At 48.0% G+C, this 23,396-nt stretch overlaps 1 protein-coding gene across 1 annotated transcript in view; it reads left to right on the top strand.

The window, feature by feature from the left end:
• The first annotated feature begins 10,768 nt into the window (after nt 1–10,768).
• The window catches only part of SEL1L3 (SEL1L family member 3), a 104,839-nt gene continuing 92,211 nt past the window's right edge, over nt 10,769–23,396 (top strand). The window contains exon 1 of the mRNA XM_036240545.1: nt 10,769–10,933. Within this exon, the coding sequence (XP_036096438.1) occupies nt 10,769–10,933 (165 nt within the window). The remainder of the gene's footprint in view (nt 10,934–23,396) is intronic.

Genomic DNA, 23,396 nt, shown 5'->3' with positions numbered 1-23,396 from the left:
GAGACATAGTCATCCCCCACTAACACTCCCGACCTTTGATGGAGTAATTCTGCTGCCTGTCCACTTCACTCAGACTTGAGAGAGTTAATTATTTAATATGTTTGCAAAGTACATTGAGTTCCCTAGAGAAAGTGTTCCACATAAATATATATAAATGAATAATTAAAGTTGAAGCAGATTACTTGGTGAGTTCTTCCTTAACAGCCCCATTTTGCTAACGAGGTGTTTTAAAGTCACAAGCTAGGCTTGGTGTTTTGCCCCCTCCTCCTTTCCAGTGCCTTCTCCATCCTCCTCTTCTTCATTTCCTCCTGTTTAATTCTATTCCCCTTCTGTCAATTCTATCAGTGCCTGCCATACTGCAGGCACTCGGCCAATCACAATGATTTAGCGCAAGATCTATAGGTAAAAGCCTTCATTAACTTCCATGGGCGTCATAAGCTCCTCAGAACTCTGGGGTGAGATTAATAATTGGATAATGATTCTCACGCGTGGTGAAAATAAGAAGCCAGGCTCATGAAATGCTGAGCACGGCGTGGTGATCAGTAGTTGAGAAAACCCTTGTTAACTGACCCCCTTTCCCTGATCTGTTTCAAGTAGAACAAGAGCCCCCGATGCTCTGAAAATTAATATAAATGAAGTCAGATCCCTGCTACAACCTCGACTCCTCGTGGGCTAGGACAAAACAAGGAGGCTGCAATTGAGCAGCAGGGTTTGGAGGCTCACTGGACTATCTTTAGGGAACAGAGGACTTACTTAGATCACGTTGGAAGGAGCAACATACAGTCATTGTTTATTGAGTGGGATTATCCAAATCCCAGCTATTCCTTTACGTGAGATTAAGAGGAGTTCGGGAACAGTTCACGTCCATCCTGCTAAACCTGATCCGGTACATTTACATTGTAATCTGACTTCAGAGCGTGAGAGGTAAAATGAGCCCCTCTTATCAATTAATAGCTGAAGAAAAATGTAGATTTCAAGTTCAGTGTAAGAGCCATTTATTCCCAAGCAGGACAGAAGTGAAGAGCCGCTCCCTGTTATGGTGGGGGAGGGGGCAGGGAGGGAACAGGGGAAGTGCTGAAGATCATTTTTTTTTTCTTTCTCTCTTAAGAGTTTGAATTACTGTGCAATCTTGCATTTTCTAATGACCTGTGTTCGAGCCCTGGGGCTAAAGCAGACCTATAATGGATCTATTTCTGTATTATTCGGCAGTGGCGGAGTTTGAAACAGCAGTCATGGTAAATGCATTTAATGAGGCCAATACTTCCTTCTCAGTCCGGAGGTCACAGCCCTGCACAGCCTCTCGAAGTATAGAGGAGAGCAAGCTCTTCCTCAGCTCACTTCCAGAACTCTCCAAGGTTGCCTGTCCGATCCTGAGCAGACTCAGAAGTTGCTTTAGGGAGCTGAGATAAGGGTCCGGAAAAGACTCTGCCCTCACCCCCCAAATTGCCCTGCCCCGCTTTGCCCACCGCCACCCCCATCCCCATCCCACTTTCCACAATCAGAAATCCACTTCTCTGGGTTAAGGTATGGCTCCGTGTTCAAATACCTCCGGGAGGTATAACATATTTCCTTTACCAGTCATTAATAATTTAGTATTCGTTCCACAAACATTTGTTGTTGGATCTATTCATAACATGAATGAATTGGTCAGAGAGTGAGAAGACAGGTTGGCGTCCAACGCTGCCTTTCCGGTGGCAGCATGACCCCTCTGAGCCTCAGCTGGCACACCTGGAAGAGCAGGGGGACGGGTCGGCTGCTTCCAGTCCCAGCACTGTCTACCTCTAAGACAGCTGTGGCCTTGGGCACAAGCCAGACAGTGATGGGACACCTGGGAGAGCGGAGACACAACGGAGCGGGCACAACATTCATCAGAAGGCACAGGGTCTTTCATCTGTTTGTATCAACCTGAAGCCTTGGGTCAAGTTTCCAGAATTCAGCACAGAGCCTGGTACACAGTAGGTACCCTGTAACATTGGGATTAAAAAGTACGGGGAAAATGACGACACTTATATAGTTTTCTAGGGCTGCTGGGACAGAGTACTCCAGACTGGGGGCTTGGGACAACAGACATTTATTGTCACACAGTTCTGGAAAGCGGAAGTCAAAACCATGGTGCTGGCGAAGCCATGCTTTCTCTAAAGCCTCTAGACAAGGGTCTCTTCTTGTCTTTTCCAACTCGTGGTAGCCCAGGTGTCCCTTGGCTTGTGGCAGCAAAATTCCAGTCTCTGGCCATCTTCCCTCTGTGTTCACATGCTGTCTCTCTGTGCATGTCTTTGTCCAAATTCACATCCTCTCAGAGAACCTCGGTCTTGTTGGATTAGGGCTCACCCTATGATCTCACCTTATCGTGGTAACATCTGCAAAGCCCCTATTTTCAGATAAGCTCATATTCACAAGTACCAGGAATTAGAATACAATTCAGCCCCCAACTTAAAATGAACTGAAACATGGGTGTGAAAGCTCTTGCTGATTGGAAGGAGCCCAGTCCGGCCCTTCCTCCCAACCAGTAGGCTGCTCACAAAGAGTTTCAGAATAAGGACTGTGAAGTCCAGTTTAGGGGTATAGAGACCAATGGAGGGGAAGATGATAGAAAATGAGGTCAAGGGCACAAAAAGACAAAGTTTACTACCGTCACAGGGTTGCCTGGACCTCATTCAGGTCTCAAGTGAGGGAAGTGGTCTCAAACACCCATGTGCAAACCCAGACTTCCCAGGATGGGACGGGCCAGCAAGCGATGCCCACCAAGGACACACAGGAGAGAATGCAAATCACTGGTTCACACTCATCTTTTTGTCTCTTATTATCATAGACTCGGAAGGTCACTTAATGTAGAAAAGCTTTAGTAAGCACCAGTGAGGTGTTGAGCATTGTACTATTCAGAAGACAGATATGGTCCTTGACCTCCCGGGGCACCGGTTCTAAGGAATACAAGGACAGCCATGTATATATTTTATATCTTTTTTCCTTTCCTGTTTTGGGGGTTAGCACCAGGGAAGTATTGCATTCTCTTTGGTTAGGAACCACAAGTCTAAATCTCAATTCCAGGCTGAATAGTATTTTTCTTTTCCTGAAGGTTTGAATAAATCATCCAATCTGCTTAAGTTTCAACTATTTTCAGCATTTCTATTTTAATCACTAGTTTGGGCTGCTTAGGATCCCGGAGTCACCAAACCCTTTTGTGACTTAATTTGGGATGGGAAGGAAGAAGGAGGCAGAAGATGCCCTGACAACCGAACAGAGAAAATGAGCTTGAGCTACAGCCTGAAAGATTTGGGCAGACATGAGGGACATTTTCTTGTTAGTGACGACTGCAATTCTTTGGTTTGCAAAACTGTAATTTTGGTAAAGATAGGAGAGATTTTTATTAAAGGACGACTGTTTAGCTTTCACTCTGATTTGACTGCAAGGAGTCAGACGAACTCTCCATTCAGGTAAACCCTGGTACCTCAGGATAGTAAGTGCGTATAATCCATCCTGCTCCCTCTTCACTTTGAATACCAGGGAGCTCAAAGCTACTGATACCATTCAGTTAAAGTATCAATATTAGTCTAGGGCACTGTTTCCGTTATCTATTGAACAAACTACGCCTGAACTCAGTGGCTCAAAACCATTTATTTTTGTCTCTCACGGTTCTGTGATTGACAGGACTCAGAGGAGCGGTTCTCGCTTGGTGAGTCACATGCGGCTCCAGTCAGATGGTGGTTGGGGTTGGACTCTTCAAAAGGTCCACCTGTGGTATATGTTCAGCATGGTCTGCTAATTCACAGGTCTGGGACCTGGGCTGAGACGGCCGGCATGGCTGGAGGGTGGCCGAGCACCTCTCTATCCCTTCACGTGGCTGGCTTCCCCCAGGGGAAACACCTCCCTGAGGGTCATCATGGGAAATGTGGTTCATGGGTGGGGTCCACTTTGGAGATATGCTACCACAGGCGTTTGTAACCTCCTTCTATTCTTTATGGTCTTAGCAGAGATGTGTCCTTTTTTGTGAACCTTTTTTGGAAGCAGGAAAGTGTGAATAATACATATATAATGCTTTACTCTTGTCTAGGGCTTGATCATTCACCATGCACCCACCTGTGCTACCTTACCTGGCCCCCACGGCACCATGGGAGAGGACAGATCAGCGACGTTATCCCATTTCTATAGACCTGGAGACTGAGGTTCGAAAAGGATTAGTGACACAGCTAGAAGTGGTGGGCTAGGCCCTGGACAGGTGTGTCTGACATGACAATCTATGATCTCAAGCACCTGGCAAAGCATTGACAGAGACCTGAGTCTAAAACCCAGATGTGACGCGCCCCCCGCCCCTTGTTGCACAACCCCCGCTTGCCTCTCCATCACCCCCTTCAGCGGCAGGAGTTTAGGGCAGTGGTGTGAGCTGGAGTTCTTGAGCAAAGCGCCTCATCCAACCGAGCTCTGCCGCCTCCTGGATGTGGACCTGGGGTCTTTCCAGTGAATCAGTTTCTTCATCTGTAAAATGAGGCTGCTGCTGATATCATAATTATTAAATGAATTCATGCATCAAAGTAATACTTGATAAGAATTTAAAAGAAATCTCTCAGGAAAAACGGTAGAGATAAGTAGCGACTGAGAGAACTCTGGTCTAGCTTCACCTTCTGCATTGCTTTCCTTGAATTTATACAGACCTTGCTAAGCATCCATACAGGTACAGATGATCTTGACATTTCATTTGACTTGATCCTGTCTATTACTGATGGCCTGAGAGCTAAGTCGATGCTAATGTCTGCCTGAGCAGCGTGCTTTCAGCGGCAAGATGCAGTTGTAAAATACTGTCAGGACTTGTAGACACAACCGATGTCCCCCAAGCTGCCACATGCACTCTCCTCGATTATTTACGGTGACATTCCCTCCCTCAGTGCCCAGCCACTCTCTCCATTCACTCTCTGTCCCAAGTGGATCTGCACGTTCACACTCAGCTGCTCTGCACTCCACTCCTTTTCACACGTGTGTTCTTCTCAACGCAATCGAAGATTTCCTTCCACTCACGGACACACGCCCTTGACTTCTGCCTTCCAGTGTGACTTCCTTCCTCAGACCCTCAGTGTGCAGATATTTCTGTGCTCACTGAACCGGAAATGCTCCCCTCCCACCCCAGGTGCCCCAGGGATGGCGGGAGAGGTTTCTGTGGCCAAGCCCAGCAGGGCAGGACACAGACCTATGTTTCAGTGAGGAAGCTACCTGGCTGCGCCTGCCCAGGGGAGTTCAGTTCACAGAACTCTTTATTGGTGGCCAGAGCCTGGATCGCCCCCTTGCCCACCTGGACACGGCCAAACAGCCCAAGTGCAGTCCAGAGAGCATCTGGCAGCGGCTGCTTAGGAGGCGAGTGCTCCTGACGAGAGACAAGGCTTGGCTGAGGGAAGCCGCCTGCTTCTTCCCAGCTCAGGGTGGGGAACAATCGAGCTGAATATGCACCTATTCAGAAGGGCAAAGAGCCAAAAATAACCAAGAGCAATAGCATTTCGTCTGACAGGCCCAGAAATACAGCTCGGAGCACGCCAGGGCTACAGATGGAGAGATTCGCAGGCCTTCAGCATTCCCACAGACATACCCTGGAAAACTCAGGTTTCACAAATGCTCCCATGCCCTCTTCGCTACAGCTTCTCAAAGCAAGGGCTCTTGGTCCATAGGAGCAGCGTGTGCAGAGTCCCAGGCTTGAGGCTCAAAAGGTGGGGTCTGGCCCTGGCTGGTTTGGCTCAGCGGTTGGAGCGTCGACCTGCAGACCAGAGAGTCCCGGGTTTGGTTCCCGCTAGGGGCACGTACCAAAAAAAAGATGGGGTCTGGGCACCAGGACACGAGGATGGCATCTGGTAGAATATTCTAAGGAAAAAAAAAATAGGGAGTCATTGGTTAATACGGAGGATGCAGAGCACACAGGAAATGGATTTAGGGAAGGTAAATCCTGGGTGTCACGGGAAAAACGGAAGCCCTGACTGTTACACGTGGTGTGCAGATTCTGAAGGTCATCCTTGGCAGGAAAAAGGCCACGGTTTTCCCATCGAGATGGAAAGTGTGTTGTTTGACAGCAGTCGTCTCTTCTATTTTTGTTTTATTCTTTTCTATGTTGATGTAAAAGGCAAATGTCACAGTTCATTCATCTTTATTCTGAACATCTGAAATTGCAGAAAGGGAGGAGGGGTAGGAGAGGGAAGCCTGCAGGATTCCTGAGAACCCTGACTGCAGGAAGAGCACGGAGGAGAGAACCACGGATAAAAACGGAAAAGAAAGAGGGAAGGTAAGAAGGGAGACAGACAGGAAGGGAGGATGGAAGAAAAAGTGAAAAAGGCCCTGGCCGGTTTGGCTCAGCGGTTGGAGTGTTGGCCTGCGGACCAGAGAGTCCCGGGTTCGGTTCCCGCTAAGGAAATGTACCAAAAATAAATAAATAAATAAATAAAAAAAATAAAATAAAAAAAAGTGGAAAAAGGAAGATGATGGATTCGATTTTATTTAGTGAATAAGAACTTTCTATACACAGCATAAAGGGAATACACGGAGTTGATTAAGAAACAATCTTTGGTCTAGCTGGTGTGGCTCAGTGGTTGAGTGTCGACCCATGCACCAAGAGGTCGCCGGTTCAGTTCCCGGTCAGGGCACATGCCCGGGTTGTGGGCCAGATCCCTAGTGCAGGGCATGTAGGAGGCGGTCAATAGATGTTCTCGCTCATTGATGTTTCTATCTCTCTCACTTCCTCTCCCTCTAAAATCAATAAAGGAAAAAAAAAAAGAAACAATTTCTGCTTTTAAGGAGCTTACAGACTTGGAGGAGGAGATGAGGCCAACAAACCGACAGAGATATGAAGCAGGTTTAGCCGGTTGCCACATGGGTGACAGGCAGTGCTCGGTGGGGCAGAGAGACAACTGACTGAGTTTGAACCTGAGGTCATGAGGGGAGGCTCCCAAGAGCTGGTGGCATTTGCCTGGGCCCAGTGGCTTATGTCGGAGGGAAGTGGGAAGAATGAGCATTTCTTACAAGCAGTGAGTGGCCCCCCCTCCTCCTGTAACCCAGAGGTCAGTTGTTGCTGTAGGGGCAGATCTCTGTCTCCTACACATCCGTACTCCCTAGAAATGTCAGCATCCGCATGGACAGTGACAGTCCAAAGGTATGTTCCCGATGGGGCACAGCAAAGCGAGACAAAGACCAGTTATGAGTTTTTCACAAGCAAATTATATTCAGTTTCAAGCACTGTCTTTTATTATGTTGTTAGGTCCTTCCTAATTTGGGGATGGTAAGAGCGCCCTGACTTTTCAATGAAATCATGTTAATACAACATATTGTAAGTGCATCTGGGGGTTGATTTTTGCTTGTTTGAAGTATTTTTACTTGGTAAGTTAATAGTTGGTCCCTGAAGTTTCACTGATCTTACACCATTTCAATATCTGAGAACTACTGGCTAGGATGTCATTCAGTGCCCACCCAGGCACGCAGATTCCGTGAAGGTTCTGCCTTGTGTCTCTAGCCCCTCCCCCTCCAGGCCCTGGTGCTTCTCCAAGGAGCTTTGCTAAGGAACCCTGTTGCCTTCCACCCTCTTCCATGTTGAGGTATGGAGTTCGAGGGGACGTGATAAACGGACTCACTTAGGCAGTAAGAGAGGCACCAGATTAACACAGTCTCCCCAGAGGCCTTCACACCTTAGTAGAGTATGAAAACTTAATTCAAACTGATGAATTATAATGGTAGAATTTTAAACCCTTTCCCAGGACAATGGGAAAGCATGATATTTTTTTTTTTTATCCTCACCTGAGGACATTTTTCCATTTTTTGTTCAGGTAGAGTGGGAGGGAGAGAGAGGAACAGAGAGAGAGAGAAACATCGATGTGAAAGGAACACATCGAGTGGCTGCCACCCGCACGACCAACCAGGGCCGGAGACAAACTGCAACCGAGGTACATGCCCTTAGCGGGAACCGAACCCGGGTCTCTCCAGACCGCAGGCCGATGCTCTAACCGCTGAGCCAAACCGCCAGGGCGGGAAAGCATGATATTTTTAAAATAAAGGGCCTTCTTCTGAAATCAGACCCCACCCTTCAGATTACTGACACAAACGGCTAGAGCGGCAATGGCAATAACGATCTGTCTTCTGGATCAAAATGTCACACTCCACTGTGAATAGAAATCTTGACCTTCTCTTTCTCTGCCCCTCTCCAGTACAGAATTAATCAGTCATTACTGTCACCCCCTGCTCAGGGCCACAGAGTAACCTGCACGTCCCTTGTAGAGAACCAAATTGTGTTTTGGTCATTTTTCTGTATGCCTGCTTCTCCTCCGTCCCATGGAAAGGGACGGCCCTGCCACCTCTGGGTTCCGGGGGCCTCGGATAATGCCTGACACACAGTAGGAGCACAGTGGAAGATAAAAGTGAGACATTGAACATGCCAGATTAAAAATAGCCCGGTCTCCTGGGGGGGGGGGAGGCATACTGACTACAGTTAGGTAAATTCAAACCCTTCTCACAAGGCTTTGAAGACTCCAATTCCATGTATCCTGATTACAAACAACCTGAGGGAAACATTCAGTTCCCGGAAGAACCAACCAAGTCCGCGTGCAGTGAAGGAGAGAAACTCCGCAGAAAGGCCCAGGAAGCCAGGTGGAAAGCCCACGACACTGTGAAGTCCCTTTCTCCTGAAATGGCCAGCAATTTTCCTTCCACATACATTAAGAGGTAGAGTATATATTTTGGCATGCCTGAAAAAAAATATGGACATGATCTGGGTTGAAGTCACCAAGTCCTTTATCCCCTTGGGCACCTGACGGAATAAATGGTTTTCCACATCACACAGGAGAATTTGAATTCTTTGGGTCTGTGGAAGTGGGACAGCGTGATGGTGACATCTGTCAAACAAAGGAAACCTCCAGTGCTTTTATGTGGTGACTGCTCGATGGGAGAGAAGTGACCCTGTCTTCTAAGCCAGTGGTTCTGGAAATGGGGTCTCTGCACCAGCAGCATCAGCAGTACCTGGGAGCTTGTTAGGAAGGCAGCTTCTCAGGGACCCACTGGATCAGAAATTCTAGTGAGGTTGTCCGGCCACATGTTGTGCTCACGAGCCCTCTGGGTGATTCGGATGCAGGCTGAAGTCTGAGAACCACTGATATAGGTATCATCTTGCAGTGATTGGCTCTGGGCCAAGAGCTGGACCTAGGGCCACAGCCCTCAGGTGACCTAAAAATACTAAGGGATGACTCAGCTGAGGAGATGCTGTGGCCAGGCCGGTGGTGAGACAGCTGGGGGCATATCCAGGCCCAGGGGATTCCAAAGCTGGTCAAACCCAGCCCCAGAGACCCCATATTTACCACCAGCCTCCTCCGCGGCCTTTTGCGACTTGATCCACGGTGGTAGCACCTCCACAGGGAAAGGGCTGTGTCCTCTCAGACTCCCAATCTATTATTAGTTCCAATCCACACAAATCCACCAGTGCCGAAGGGAAGCTTTTGCTGACTTTCGAAGGTGGGTTAACTGTTTCGCAGCAGCAACCGCGGGCCCAAGCAGTTGTCTGAGTCCATAGGCATAGCCATGCCCTTCCCAGAGTGCCAGGGCGGGCCTAGAGCTAGGGGTCCCGCTTTGGGCCCCACGGACTGGCGACACAACCCTGGTGGGCGAGCAGCCAGTCCCAACCTGCACCCTGAAGGCCAAGATATGCCTGAAATTTTTTTTTTAAAAAGCTGTTTGTGCACTTCCAGAGCCTTGCCCCCCTCATTTGGGGCTTGAGTACAATTGCATTGGCCTAATTAATTAATTTTCTTTTCCCTCCAAAGTGGAAACCGGGGCACATGGATACAAATTAAATGCAAACCCGCTTTGGGCGCGGATACTCTGGACAATTAAAACAAAGAGCTCGGCGGCGGGGGCTGCAGGGACACCGCACAAAACCCTCAGGGAACAGCCAGAGCCTGCCGTGAACCAGCCGGCAGGGTGGAGCGCAAGCCCGGCTAATAATGTACCCACGGGGAGGCTGCCCCACCCCTGCAGGTGGACAGGTGGAGATCAGCAAGGGTCAAAATCCTTCCTTAAGGGCTGGAAGCTGGGCCGCTGCGAGGCGCAACTCCAGGGGGCACGCTTGCCCGGCGCCCAGCGGGAATGGCGCCCTTGCCAAAAAGCAACCGAACAAAACCCATTGCACCGGCGGGAACTGGGCTGCGCGCCCCGCAAAGGGACTGGGTGGGATTGGGCAAACGAGGGAGGGAGGAATAGAATGAGAAGGGGAGAGAGAAAAGGAGAAAGTGAAAAAAGATGGGATTAGGAAGACAGAGGTGAGAGAAGAGGGGAGAGGGAAAAAGGAAAACGGAGGGAGGGGAGAGGATCGCGAAAAGGAAGAGCGGGTAAGGGGGGCGGGGGACGAGAGGAAAGAAAACGAAAGGGGAGGCGGGCCGGGAGCAGAGCCACTCGGGCGGAGGGGCAGCGGCCGGGGGGCGGGACCGGGGTCCATCCCCACCTGCGTGGGCGCCGGCTGCTGGGAGGGGTGGGAGGCTGGTGGCCGGAGGGAGCGGCCGGGAGGCTGGCTGGGCAGGGAGCAGAGAGGAGGGAGGGGACCGGGACTGGGAGGCGGGGAGGAGCCGGCGCTAGGCTGGGGCTGCGGGGGCGGCGACGGCGGGAGCAGCAGTGGCGGCGGCGGGTCCGGCGGCGGCGGCGGCGGCGGCAGGTGGCCCCGCGCGCGGCGGCCGGCCCGGCCGGGGGCGGGCGGGAAGGTGGCGCCTCGGGCGGGGGCCGGTCCCTGCACCAGGTGACCTGTTCCGGCCCGGATCCGGGCGACCTCGCCATGCAGCGGCGCGGCGCGGGGCTCGGGCGGCCACGGCAGCAGCAGCAACAACCCCCGCCGCCCGCGGTCGGCCCCCGGGCCGCAGCCATGGTCCCTCCGAGCGGCGGCGTCCCCCCGGACCTTGGCGGTCGCCCTGCCTGCGCGCTGCTCCTGCTCTGCTACCTGGTGAGCGCCGGACCCTGCCTGGGTCCTCCCCTCCGCGCGGGGCCCTGGGGACGCGGGTGGAGGGGCCGGGGACTTCCGCCACGCGGAGTGGGTGCGGTGTTGCTAGTTTTCTCTTTTCCTCGCTGCTGCGCCCCGGGCACTCCCGGCACCTGGGATGGGTACCCAGGTCGCGGAGAGCGGTGCGTGCACCGGACTTGCCGCGCTGTGCTCCCGCTCGTGTCCCTTCCTCTCCCTCCCAGACTCGCGCCAGACCTGGGTCAGGTTTCCCCGAAGACCCGGCCTGTCCCCCACTCCACCTGGGATCTAAGGGAACCCGCGTTCCTTCCCCACCCCGCCGTGCCCCGCTCTCAAGACCCCTCCCTACCCGTCTTGCTTTTTTCTTACAATCTTCTCGCAGCTCCTTTTCTTCTCCTGCCCAACTTCGCCTCTCTCTATCCGCGAATGCCACCCGCCTCGACCCTCCTTCTAGTTCCCACCCTGTCCTCATGGCCCGGACCGTTTTCTGCCAGTGCACCGGGCGATGAGCCTCGCGTCTCCAGCGCTCTTCAACTCCTCCATGGTCACTCGAGCCAACTTGCGGATGCCAGAAAGAAAGCTAGTTCTTTGTAACACGCTTACTGCCAGAGTGGTGACTTTAGCTGCGTCTTGAACATTGTCATTTCTGAGAATACGTTTGGCTGATGCATATGAGTTACAATTTGCACACTTCTTGGCTTTCTGTTATAGTCATCAACTAAATGGCAGTAACCTATTTTTCAAAATCAACTCATTTAAAATACCAGAGTAATTTAGATCCTCAGAAAAAGGTGGGAGAAAGATCCCCCAATTCCTTCCTCGGCTTGCTTTCTTCTGCTTTGAGTTCTCAACAATAGTAAATTTACAGAAGGTGACACCCTTCCTGTCCAGCCTACCTTATGTTCCAGGATCCTGCAGAGACCTGGGGTTATCTCGCCATATATTACTGTAAATAAATGAAATGGAAAATGCTGAATCATGAAACTGATGTAATAGGAAATTCACAGAATGTGAAAAAAAACGAGCAGTGTCATTGTCCAGAATTTTTTTCATTTATGTGGCATTGTCATTATTCGGAGTCTGTCTTCTCAGAAGCTAAAAACTGCTTAGGAGACACTTGCAGGAATTAGAATTTGACTCCAAGGAAATGTGCCACCCAGCCCAAGTTTCTTTTAACATTCTTTTCTTCTTGGATGTTTCATGTCTTGAAGCAAGGGAGTATAAGAACGCAAATTGTATTTCTGCTTTTATCTACCTGTTGAGCAATCCATGCTTTTCTTCATATTTTAAAATTAGTCAGTACCAAATTTTGTGGTTGGAGCTACTTCATATTTTGATAAGAAGTTGTCAATGATTTTTTTTCATCCAGGAGATATTATTATTTAATATTTATGGTATAGAGTTACAGTAACAGACTCATAAATAAAATTGCCTTAACAAAAGACAGGGTTTTGGTTTAAACAGATGGTTCTGGTCCACAAGGCACTGGCTACCCAGAGGCAGAAATGATGTATGTGGTAGAGTTTGGGTAAAACATTAATGTACAGGTGGTCTGGAAAGTTCCACGTGGAAATCTTAACACCTGGCAAAGAGAAACTACTTCTTGACAATACCAAGAAATCACACTAAGAAGAGCAAAGCCTAGAGGCCTCATGGTCTGTGGGAGCAGAGACAGATGGTGGACCAGATATTTGGAGCAAGGTGGGTTTAAGAGAACATCATAGACGGGGGGGGAAAGGACACTATGGGTAGACTAGAGTGAGGGAGTGAAGTGGTGAAGTAGGGCTCCGAAAAGGGAGATTATAGAAAATACTGCCGTGTGGGAAATAACTAGAGCATGGATGAATGTCTTGGCAGGCGGGGACAGAGTGGATTTTGGAACTGTCCTGGAGAGGAAATGTCAGTGCTTCCTGACTGTGCAGTGTTCCCTTTAGATGGGCTTCAGGTGGGCCACTGTAAAAGGAAGGCTTTGATAATCAAGAAAGCCATTTTGCAACTGAATGAGAAGCTTTTGCAAAACCCAAGGAAGCAAGAGTGTGACTTGGAAGGTCAGCTTTTCCTTTTGTTCTGAAGGTCTAGCCACTTGCTAGGAATTTTGCTCTAGTATGTGCTACTTAAGATACTGCCAACAGGTAAGGCTTCTTGACCTTGGAGAGGGTTAGCCTGCAAACTGGGGGAAATGTAAACATCTGTGTGAAAAACATGAAACAACTGAGAAAAAAAATCGTAATTGCATGCATTCTGCTCATCAGAGATGATTTCCTGGAGGAAGTGATCGTCTGGGGAGGGAGGTTGGGCGGTGGAGGGTAGAGGTTGAGCAGAATAGCTAGGTAGGATCTCAGGAATATGTAGACACTGGAGGGAGAAAGCTGTCCCATAATTTGGAAGGCTAAATAATAATAATAATAATGATAATGCAAAGTTGTTTATATGCATTATCTAATGTTAATCTTAGCAGTGACCCTCTAAGGGGGGAGCTAATATGATCCCCATTCAGATGAGGTAACTGAGGCGCAGAGAGGGAAAGTTGCCCTGGGCCACACAGTCCACGATTGAAACCCAGGTCAATCCACTTCCAGAGCCCCAGTTCTCAGCCATGCTAACTTATTGCCTTCTGGGTGTAACCCATTCCCCTCATGCATAGATGGATGGGCCATTAGCAAAGCTTTTCTCAATTAGCAGCTACTGTGCAATTGGCCAGGATGTGAGGTCATGTCTAAAGTAGCCTAAAATATACAAAGCAGGAAGCACAGGCCACAGAACAGAAGCAGGATGTTAAATAGAAAAAAAAAAAAAAAAAAAGGTGAAACCAGAAGATATTTGCCGTCTGGAGAGGTAAGAGAGCAGGTCTTTATACAGTCCTGAGGCCGCTGGTTGGCGAAGTTTAGCACTTGAGTTTGTATAAATGTGTGTTCAAGTGTAGAGCCAAGTGTGCCTGGGAATCCATTCCAAAGCCCATTTTCTGTGATTTGGGAGCCAATTCCCAATTTGTGTTATCCCCACTGAGTGGCTTGTTCATAAGAGCTGGAAGTTTCTGAACAGATGCCTTTAAGCCCCTGCCCTCATGGGAAGCATGCTTCCCGGAGCCAGGGTCCAGCGGCGATGGGCTCCTCCCTCTCAGCTGGGACAGAGTAACCTTCAGTAGCCGCCTAAGAATGGAACTGTGACTGTAGCTAGGATACTGCCAAAGCATGAATAATTGTGATGAGGCCTGAAAGATAACTCACAGAATGATGCCAAGCAGATTTCTGAAAAGATGATCTCTGGTTCTAGCAGCTGCCAGAAAAATTCTGAGGTCACCAAAGGTCAAGATGCTGAGAGCCTCCCCAAGGGATTCAAAAGCAAAAGGTAATGAGATCGATTCCCCTGAGGTCACCAGTGCTGAGTGGTGTGGTCCACACAGGACTTGCTCTGCACAGATCCCCTTGCCATTCTCTTACGTAATTAACTCTTACCTTTCTCCAGACTTGGCTAGAACATCCTGAGGCTGCCTCAGCCCCGTCTGTGACAATGGCACTTGTAGAAGCCAGTTTTGTCCATTCTGAACTCTGGTCTCAAGGGAATACTTGTTTTCTTAAATGAGAAAACAAATCTCACAGTGGCTGGTATTATTGATGGTCAGCTGTAGACATTTGCACTTGTTAGACAACCAGAGGACAAAGAAACAAGAGGGTCCACAATGCAGATTTACATGAGGGCTGTTAGCCGATGGTGTCCATGACAGTCTTGTACAGAATTCTCTGTGAGTGGCTACTCGTTATCCCTCTAGCAGTCATCATGCATGGAACACAGGACCTGGAAGAGCAAACCAAAATAAAGAAACCTCATTTGTTCAGCTTGTGCAAGAGTGATTGTGAATATTTGCTATAAGACATCATCAAACTTCACATCAGCCAATAGCTTCCACATTCCTCCTCACCAGAGCTCCTAAGATCTCCCGAGCGATGGTGCTCGCCTCTTGCCTTCTGGCCTTTCTGTTCTGGTTGGTAAAAATGTAGGAGCCACGAATTGGCTAACCGTAGCAGCTGGAAGAAAGGTGGAAGAGAAGACATGAAGAACCCCGGTATTTTACGGAGAAGATGGTGCATTCAAGTAGTCCGTGAATAGCCCACAGTGGATTCAGTTACCCTGTTTATTGGCTCATCCAGTCCCCTGACAAGGGAACTGAGGCGGGAGGGCCGGGCAGCAGGTGAGGAGTGGCCGAGGAGATTCTGATTGGCAGCCCTGTCTCCCACCCTCACCCGAAAAAGCTGGGGAGGTGGCTCAGTGTGGTGTGTGTACTCGTGGACAAGGTAACATCTGCCCTCCCCAGACACAAGGCATAGTGACCCTATAGAATTTTGGCCACTTCCAACCCCTTCACCATGGGAGTGAGGAGAGTCCTGAGACTCCCTCCCCTGTAGCCAGAAAGTGTAGCCTGAAGGTGTAGAGGTAAGTGGGTGAGTTGAGGGTATCATTTGGGGTGTTTCTGGAAGACAAGAGTCACACCATCACAGACTTTGGAGTTAGCAGATACGGATTTGAATTTTTAGTTCTGCTGGTTGACCTTGGGCAAGCCGCTCTGAATCCATTTGACCTCTCTGAATCCATTTCACTTCCGCAGCTGGAATTCTCTGTCCCTCGGGGCTGTTGTGAGGATTAGTTTTGAAGAGAGAAGTTCTAGGAAGTTCTGTGTGAAAGAACAAAGTTAGACCTGAGTGGGAGAGACTGTGCCAATGCCTGGCACACAGGAGCTACTCAAAGAGATCAAATCAAACCAAACCAAACTATGGTTACCCTTGTAGGATTTGAGTTAGAAAGAAATGGCTTATCAAATCAGAGGGGGGAGGATCCAACACAATCTGAGTATTGACCGTTGTCTGTGACGGTGTGTCTCTTGCCAGCTCTCAGGTTTGGGAAGGCGTACTGGGCGACTGGGAATTGTTTCCCAAGGCGTCTCTCGATTTTGAAGTCCATATTGACATCATCGCCCATTCTGCTTAATTGCATGCTTTGTTGACGTAAACAGAATTTTTGCTTATTTCTAGTCGGCAGAAATTGGAAAAGTAGGCCTTTTAAGCCAATACAATTACCCTTTTGACCTATGGAAAGTTTGATCCAGCCAGTTTGGAAAGAAAGCCCTCATGAGCCAAGGTTTTCTTAGGTGACTGATGGGGCAGAATGGGCAGGAATGAGGAAAACAGGATTGTTGTTTGCATATCAGACATACCCACATACACGTATGTGTAAGTGTAAATGAACTTCCCGTAGTGAGATGTGAATGATTTAAGATTTTCTGATCTCTTCCTTCCTTAAGTAACAAGTGGATCATGTAGAGAAAAGAGCCAGGTTTTCTCAGCTCTTTAGAATAAGGGAGGGTTCTTTAAATAGAGTTTCGTCTTATTGATTTTGTTTAAAGGAATCAGATGCAGTCATCTTGAAAGAAGTTTAGGTGGTATTGATAGATTTTTTTTTTTTTTTCCCTCCATCCTGAAGATGCATAAATTCATCTGTTTCTCAATTCCCAAGCTGAACTGAATGCATTTAGATCTTCAGTGTTGGGTCTTTTATCATGAAAACACATTAACCGACCCATTTCTTTCTCTTATAAAAGATTTCAACACATACACAATTGCACAAAGACAAAGAAGTCTGTGTTTTGTGACTGTGTGACGCTGTCAAACTTGACTTTGATTAGGGCTTACTTCTGGTCGAACCAGATGTTTGTGGGCTCAGGCGTCTCTCAGAGCTCATCCCTTGTGTGCAGAGCAGATCAGAAGCTTCTGAGGTGGAACGTGGATGTGGCTGCCTAAATGGCATAATGTGAGGGGCACAGAAATGTCTCCCTACCCCCCAGATACTTTGCTGACAGCCACAGGGCCTTTGGCCTTTGCAGGCTAGGCATCATTCCCACCGGGAGGCACAGAGATGCTGATACGGACACGACTCCAGTATTCTGTCCTCGTCACATTAACATGGATGAACTTGCCAGGTGAACAGGAGTCCAATGGGGGTGGAGCAATAAGACATTTTAAAATTTTTGGTGTGGAGAAATGAAAAAGTTCTAGAATGTAAGGTGGTTGTCTGAAGGTCTGGAGGGACTGGACAACTGGGAGAAGTCCACCCCATGTGGGTATGGTGGGTGCTAGAGTGCCACCTTCCCTGACCTCACTCACAGTCCCCCACCTCAGCTTTGACCCCCAGGGGCCCAGTGAGATGCAGAGCGAATGGGCTCTTTGGAAGGAGATTGGTGAGGCTGGATAGAAAATAGAGAATTGTTGACCCCCCTACTCCACCCCATAGAAGAACTTGTGAATGTCAGGAAAGAGAGGGCACTCACGTTTGGATCAAGTCCTTTGGTTTATATGCAGGTGCCCCAGAGCTGTGGAGCAGTGAGCTGGGACGAACCACCAGGGCACCTGGTAGAAATGCCCATGCCCAGTACTTTGTTTCAGCAAGAAACACTTACCATCCAACTATGTGTCAAGCCGGAGACATAGCAGTGAGTGCAACATGAACTCCGACCTCATAATTTCTAAACAAAGGAACTTTTGGGTCATTTTTAGCTTAAGTTAATGAAACCTGACATGTGAAAATACCTATGAAGGTTGTACACGTGTCATGCCTGTAGCTGAAACTCCTTCAGTTAATTGCCTTGTTTTCCTGGCAGGAAACAGCTCGTAACCACACACATGACTTGAGCCAGGAAATCAGCTTCAGCTTAATCAATATTTAGAGTGTGATGTGTTGATAATCGGGGTTGGTTTTGTACATAACAGAGGTAGCCACAGCTCATGATGTAGCAGCTGCCCACTGGGTCGGCTCCAAACCACGAGATGCCAGCTTGCTACGTTGCATAGTTGCCCAGAGGAGCTTGTAACACCTTGAGGGATTTAGACCATGTTCCTGCAGTTACAATATGGTGACTTTTGGCCAGCACATCCTCAACATATTCAGAAAACATTGCCAATCCCTAAAGTAGTTTTTCTCTTGTACCCTAGCTGTCACTCATGTTTTCCCACTTCTCGAATAATCTTTCTCAATCCAGGCAATTATATCTCTTTTCGGACCTAGCTCCAACTTCTCATCCTGCTTAGATCTTTCTCGAAAGAAACAATAGCAAGATGTCAACACCACCAGGGAACCTCAGCAAAATAACAGGTCACGCCCCCACAACTACACGTGTATGAAATTATGCCTAATTGGGCTATTCATCTCATTTCTCCTATATGATCATAATTCCTTTACAAAGTGTATCTTCCATCACTTTCTGTTCTTTACAACTCTATCTGGAATGAAAGTTTGATACTCTAGAACAGTGATGGGCCGACTGTGGCCCGCGAGCCAATCCTACCAGCCGCCTGTTTTCGTAAACAGACAGAGTGCGCTGGACGACAGCCAGGTGTGTGGGCTCCCAAGTTGTCGTGCCTCAACACCACAGCAGGGGAGGGTAGCTGCGATGGACCCCGAGTGGCCTAAAACCTAAAATATTTACCACGTGGTCCTTTTTTTACAGGAGAAGCCTGCAGATCTCAAATCTAAAAGAGTGCCATCCAGTAGAAATAGGATGTGAGCCACAGGCGCAAACCACATGGAATTTCAGATTTTCTAGTAGCAACATAAAACAAGTAAACTGAAAAAGGTGGAATTAATGTTAGTAATGTATTTTATTCAACTCACTGTATCCTAATATCATTCCAACATCTAGTCAGTATAAAAATTATGAATGAGCTACTCTGCACCCTTCTTTATATTATTTTTGAGGTCCAGTGTATATTTTACCCTGTGATATCCCTCAGTTTGGACCAGCTTACTATGACTCGTGGCTACTATATCAGATAGCATATATCTAGAGCCCATAAACCTTGGATTTACTTTTACTCCATTTTGAAGCAGGTGGGAATGAAATAATCTTTTTATAAGTATGTGGCGGTTCCCTTACAAGCAGAAGGCCCTGGAGAGGGTGTGCAGTCAGGTGTCCTACACCTTCTCCATTCTCATCTGTCACTGCTGGTCTCTGCAGGGGTGAGCGGAGGTCTGGACAGTTGTGGGCCGTCAAGCAGAACTGAAACCGTGCTCAGCACACTGCACTTATTAACACGGAAAAGGGGGCTGGTGCATTTTTCGCAACAAGATGTAAAATAATGAACATGATTATTATAAACTGCACTTTGCAATGAAATCTAGTGACATCAAATAGCCTTTCCCCTAGCATTCTGGTTTTTTGCCAGAGTTCCTAGCATCAGCAATAAAGACGTGATAAAAAAATCAAAGTGGAGAACTGGGCCTGAGTGAGTTATTAAGATAACCTGTACAAGAAAAGAATGAGGAAGAGGTTTAAGTCATTCTTTGCAAAAGAACACGATGTGATATTTAATATACCGCAGCACGCCTTGGATTCTGCTCCCTATTGTCTCATTGTCTCACTAACTAAGCAAATGTTTCCTTCCTGTGAAACCAAGTAAGGGAAGTGTCCAGGCGTTTAGAATGAGGTGTGCCAGCCACCCATCGGCTGCTGTTCTGGTCCAGTTTCCATCAGCACCAGCTTCTTTGGCTTCAGCTGAACTCATCTATGGGCTTAACCACCTTGATTTCCATTTTGAGAAGGGAACCGCATCTTGGCACATCTGGCTGAGCCAATAAACTGCCATCTGTGGACAAATGCCGGGAATATCTCTGTTCACATGAGAGTAGAATTCAGGCTGGAGTTCTCGGGAGCCATGGAATGGCAAGTCTTCAGTCTTTCTGCCGTGTGCTGTGGGGTGGGGACCTGGGAGTGGGAGTCAAGAAAAGGAACCAGGCTTCTGGGCTTGCCTGTCTCTGCTCAGCCACCAGCTGGGTGATGCTGGAGACTGTCATCTCTTGGTTGCCATTTCGTTGTCCAAAACATGGGGTGGCTGGCTCATCACCGAGGGCTCATCTGCTCTAACCTTCTCTACTTCTAATTACAAGATTATTTTTATATTTGTTCTCCCCCCTGTAATTTAGAAGTATAAATGAGAACATAAAACAATTCAACCTCTCCCTGAGGGGGTGGACAGTTTGGAGTTTACATATTTCTTCCCACAGGTTTCCCATCACTCATCAAAAAGAATGGCCAGCCCTTCGAGTCTGTCTCCGCAATGTGGAGGAGCCATATTTTCCATGTTTATTTTTTAGGACAGGTGCTTCTCTCCTGCCCTCATTTTTTGGGAATATTCATGTAGTACACAACTCAATAGATACGTGGGGATGGCCAGTGCAGGTCTCTCCCTTACCCTGTCTCCTGGTCTCCTTGTCCTTCTGCATGTGGGCATCCAATGCTGTATGTACCCAAGCAAATATGTAACTATTTCCTCTCCTTTTTTTAACCCCAAATAGTACTTCTGAACTTTGAAGTTGAGAAAAAAAGAACCCACAAAACTTTGAAGATCATCCCATTATCTGTGCAGGAACATCTTTCTCGTGTTGGTAGCTGTATTGTACTCCAGGAGCAGGGGTACTAATTTACCTAACCAGCCCTGTCTTGACCGGCATTTAGATGTTTCCATCTTTTGCTGTTATAATCAGTGCTGCAGAGAAAAGCTGTAAACATAAGATTTTGCACAAATTTGAGTGTATTTGTAAGATAAAGTCCTAGACGAGGACTCATTGGGCCAGAGGGTAGGTGCATTTAGACTTTCAGCAGGTGCCGCTCGATTGCCGTCCACAGAGTCACGCCCACCAGCAGGATGTACGAGGCCATGATTCCCTCCACTCGAGCCAGTACCCTGTGTCACTGGGCTTTTGAACGGCTGTGACTCTACTAGGTTTAAAATGGCATCTCAGTGTAGTTCCAACGTGCATTTCTCTTCCTTTGAGTGAAAATTACTTATCAATGAACTGTCATTTGCTCATTGTTTTGATCGTCAGCTTTGTTTCCAGGTGTGGACTGGCAGCGCTGTACAATAGAAACACTATCCCTTTTTACAGACATTTTCATTGACTCCTTGCCATCCGTAGGCTAAAAGTCAACATTGTTTTGTGTGTGGTTTTTTTTATCCTCACCTGAGGACATTTTTTTGTTTGTTTTTGGTTCAGATAGAGTGGGAGGGAGAGAGAGAGAGAAACATCAATGTGAAAGGGTCACATTGAGTGGTTGCCTCCTGCACGACCCAACCAGGGCCGGGACAAACTGCAACCGAGGTACGTGCCCTTAGCAGGAACCGAACCTGGGTCTCTCTGGACTGCAGGCCGACACTCTAACTGCTGAGCCAAACCGGCCAGGGCAAAAGTCAACATTCTTTGGGCAGGGATTCAGTGGCCTCCAGAACCAGGACGCTGCCTTCTTTTCAGCCTCATATCCACACGTCCTCTCGTGTATTTTATCCCCTTTGTATTCTCTGGCCAAACCAAGCTGCTTGCCCCCGGTGCATCTGCATTTACAGCCCTGCCTTTTTGTCCCTACTTAAGCTGGCCACAACACTTGCAGTGTCTTCCCTCTGCCTCACTATTTAAAGAACTTCTCTTCATCCCTCAAAGCCCAAATGAAATACCATTCCTTCTATAACACCTGTCCTAGATGCCCCAGTCAGAATTGCGCTCACCTGGGGCTGAGCTCCCTTAGGGCTGACCTATACTTGAGTGCACTGGCCACGTTCTGCCTTATTCACTGCTATTTGTAAATGTGATTCCTTGACCCCGTCTTTCTGTCTTAGCCACCTTGGCCTCTCCTGTAGCCCTAAACTGGAAGTGAAAAAGGGTTTCTATTTCTTCCTTCTTTGGAGGAGACTACAGCAACCTTTTTATTAAAAATCGTGGTAAGCCCTGGCCGGTTTGGCTCAGCAGTTAGAGCGTCAGCCTGCGGACTGGAGAGTCCCAGGTTCGGTTCCCGCTAAGGGCACGTACCTTGGTTGCAGTTCGCCCCCGACCCTGGTTGGGGTCGTGTGGGTGGCAGCCACTCGATGTGTCTCTCTCACATCGATGTTTCTCTCTCTCTCTCTTCCCCTCTCCCTCCCAGTCTATCTGAAGATAAATGCAAAAATGTCCTCGGGTGAGGATAAAAATAATAAAAAAATAAAAAGTGTGGTAAGAATATTCATAGTGTAAAATTTTACCATTTTACCTATTTTAAGTGTACAACTCAGTGACATTAAAGGACATTCAGTGTTGTGCAACCACCACCACCATCCATCTCCGGAATCTTCATCTCGAAAAACTGACGCTCGATGCCTATTAAGCAATAACCCCTCTTTCCCGGCTCCTCGCAGCTACCGTTCTGGCCACGCCAGGGACCTCACATACGTGGAGTCATACAGTATTCTTTTGTGACTAACTTATTACACTTAGCAAAATGTCCTCAAAGCCCCCCCATTTATAGCATGAGTCAGAATTTTCTTCCTTTTGAAGGCTGAATACTGTTCCATTGTGTGCATATCACTTTTGTGTATCTGTTCAGATAAGCTTTGGGTTGTTTCTACCTGTTCGCTGTTATGAATGATGCTCCTGTGAACATTGCTGTATGTCTATGAACATATCTTTTCGAGTCCCTGCTTTCATCTCTTTTGGGTATGATAGTCCTAGAAATGGAATTGCTGGATCATATGATAATTTTTGTTTAATTTTTTGAGGAACCGTTGTACTGTTTTCCACAGCGGTTGCTCCATTTTACATTCCCACCAACAGTGCACAGGGTTCCTTCCCAGTTTCTTGACATCTTTTCCAACACTTCTCTTTTTTTAAAATAAAAGCCATACTAATGAGTGTGCAGTGGTCCCAAGTAACCTTTTTGCGATTGTGTGTTGGGTGCCTGAATCGCAAAGTGAGATTTAAGAGACCTGTCTTAGTACCCATTCATCATGCTCAAAACCTCGCCTCGACTTCGTGGCCCAACTTTCCAGATTTCTTCTGGAACAAATGTCCACATGGAGAGGGCTTGGTCACTCAGAGAACTAGATAAATAAACAGGCAAATGAAATCTTTCTCGGCACGTGTTGCACCAGCCGCGGTGAAAGAATCAGGCAGCACGGTCAGTGGTCCCAGCCCGCCTCTGTGTGATTGGAGCAGTGGAAAGCCCCTGCTGATCCATCCATCACGCATGCTTGTCCTGGCCCAGAACTGACCGAAGAGAATGAGGCCAGGTTGGAGTCCCTGTCGTGTTTCCTCTCCGGTGCACATTGAACTCTGATTTGGCTGCCTCTCTCCAGCGTCTGAAGTCAGGACAGCAGTTTGGAAGTGTCTGAAGGCAGAGTCATCGTGGCTGGATGTGTTAGGAACTAGCTCCTCCATTTGGAAACCAGCTTTGCGGAGTCACCTTGTGATCAGCAGATGCTGCTGAGTCTGGGGAGAGAGTTAATGTGGTCTAATCTTTTGTGTGTGTGTGTTGGTTTTTCTCAAATTGTTCATTGGTGGTTTGACACCTTTTATCTTTTGCATTTGTTGCTTTTATGGAGATGGATTCATTTATTTATTTATTTTGGTACGTGCCCCTAGCGGGAACCAAACCCAGGAT

This window comes from Molossus molossus, unplaced genomic scaffold (assembly GCF_014108415.1).
Source record: "Molossus molossus isolate mMolMol1 unplaced genomic scaffold, mMolMol1.p scaffold_m16_p_1, whole genome shotgun sequence".
Classification (NCBI taxonomy): Eukaryota; Metazoa; Chordata; class Mammalia; order Chiroptera; family Molossidae; genus Molossus; species Molossus molossus.
This window is presented reverse-complemented; position numbering and strand designations above follow the sequence as displayed.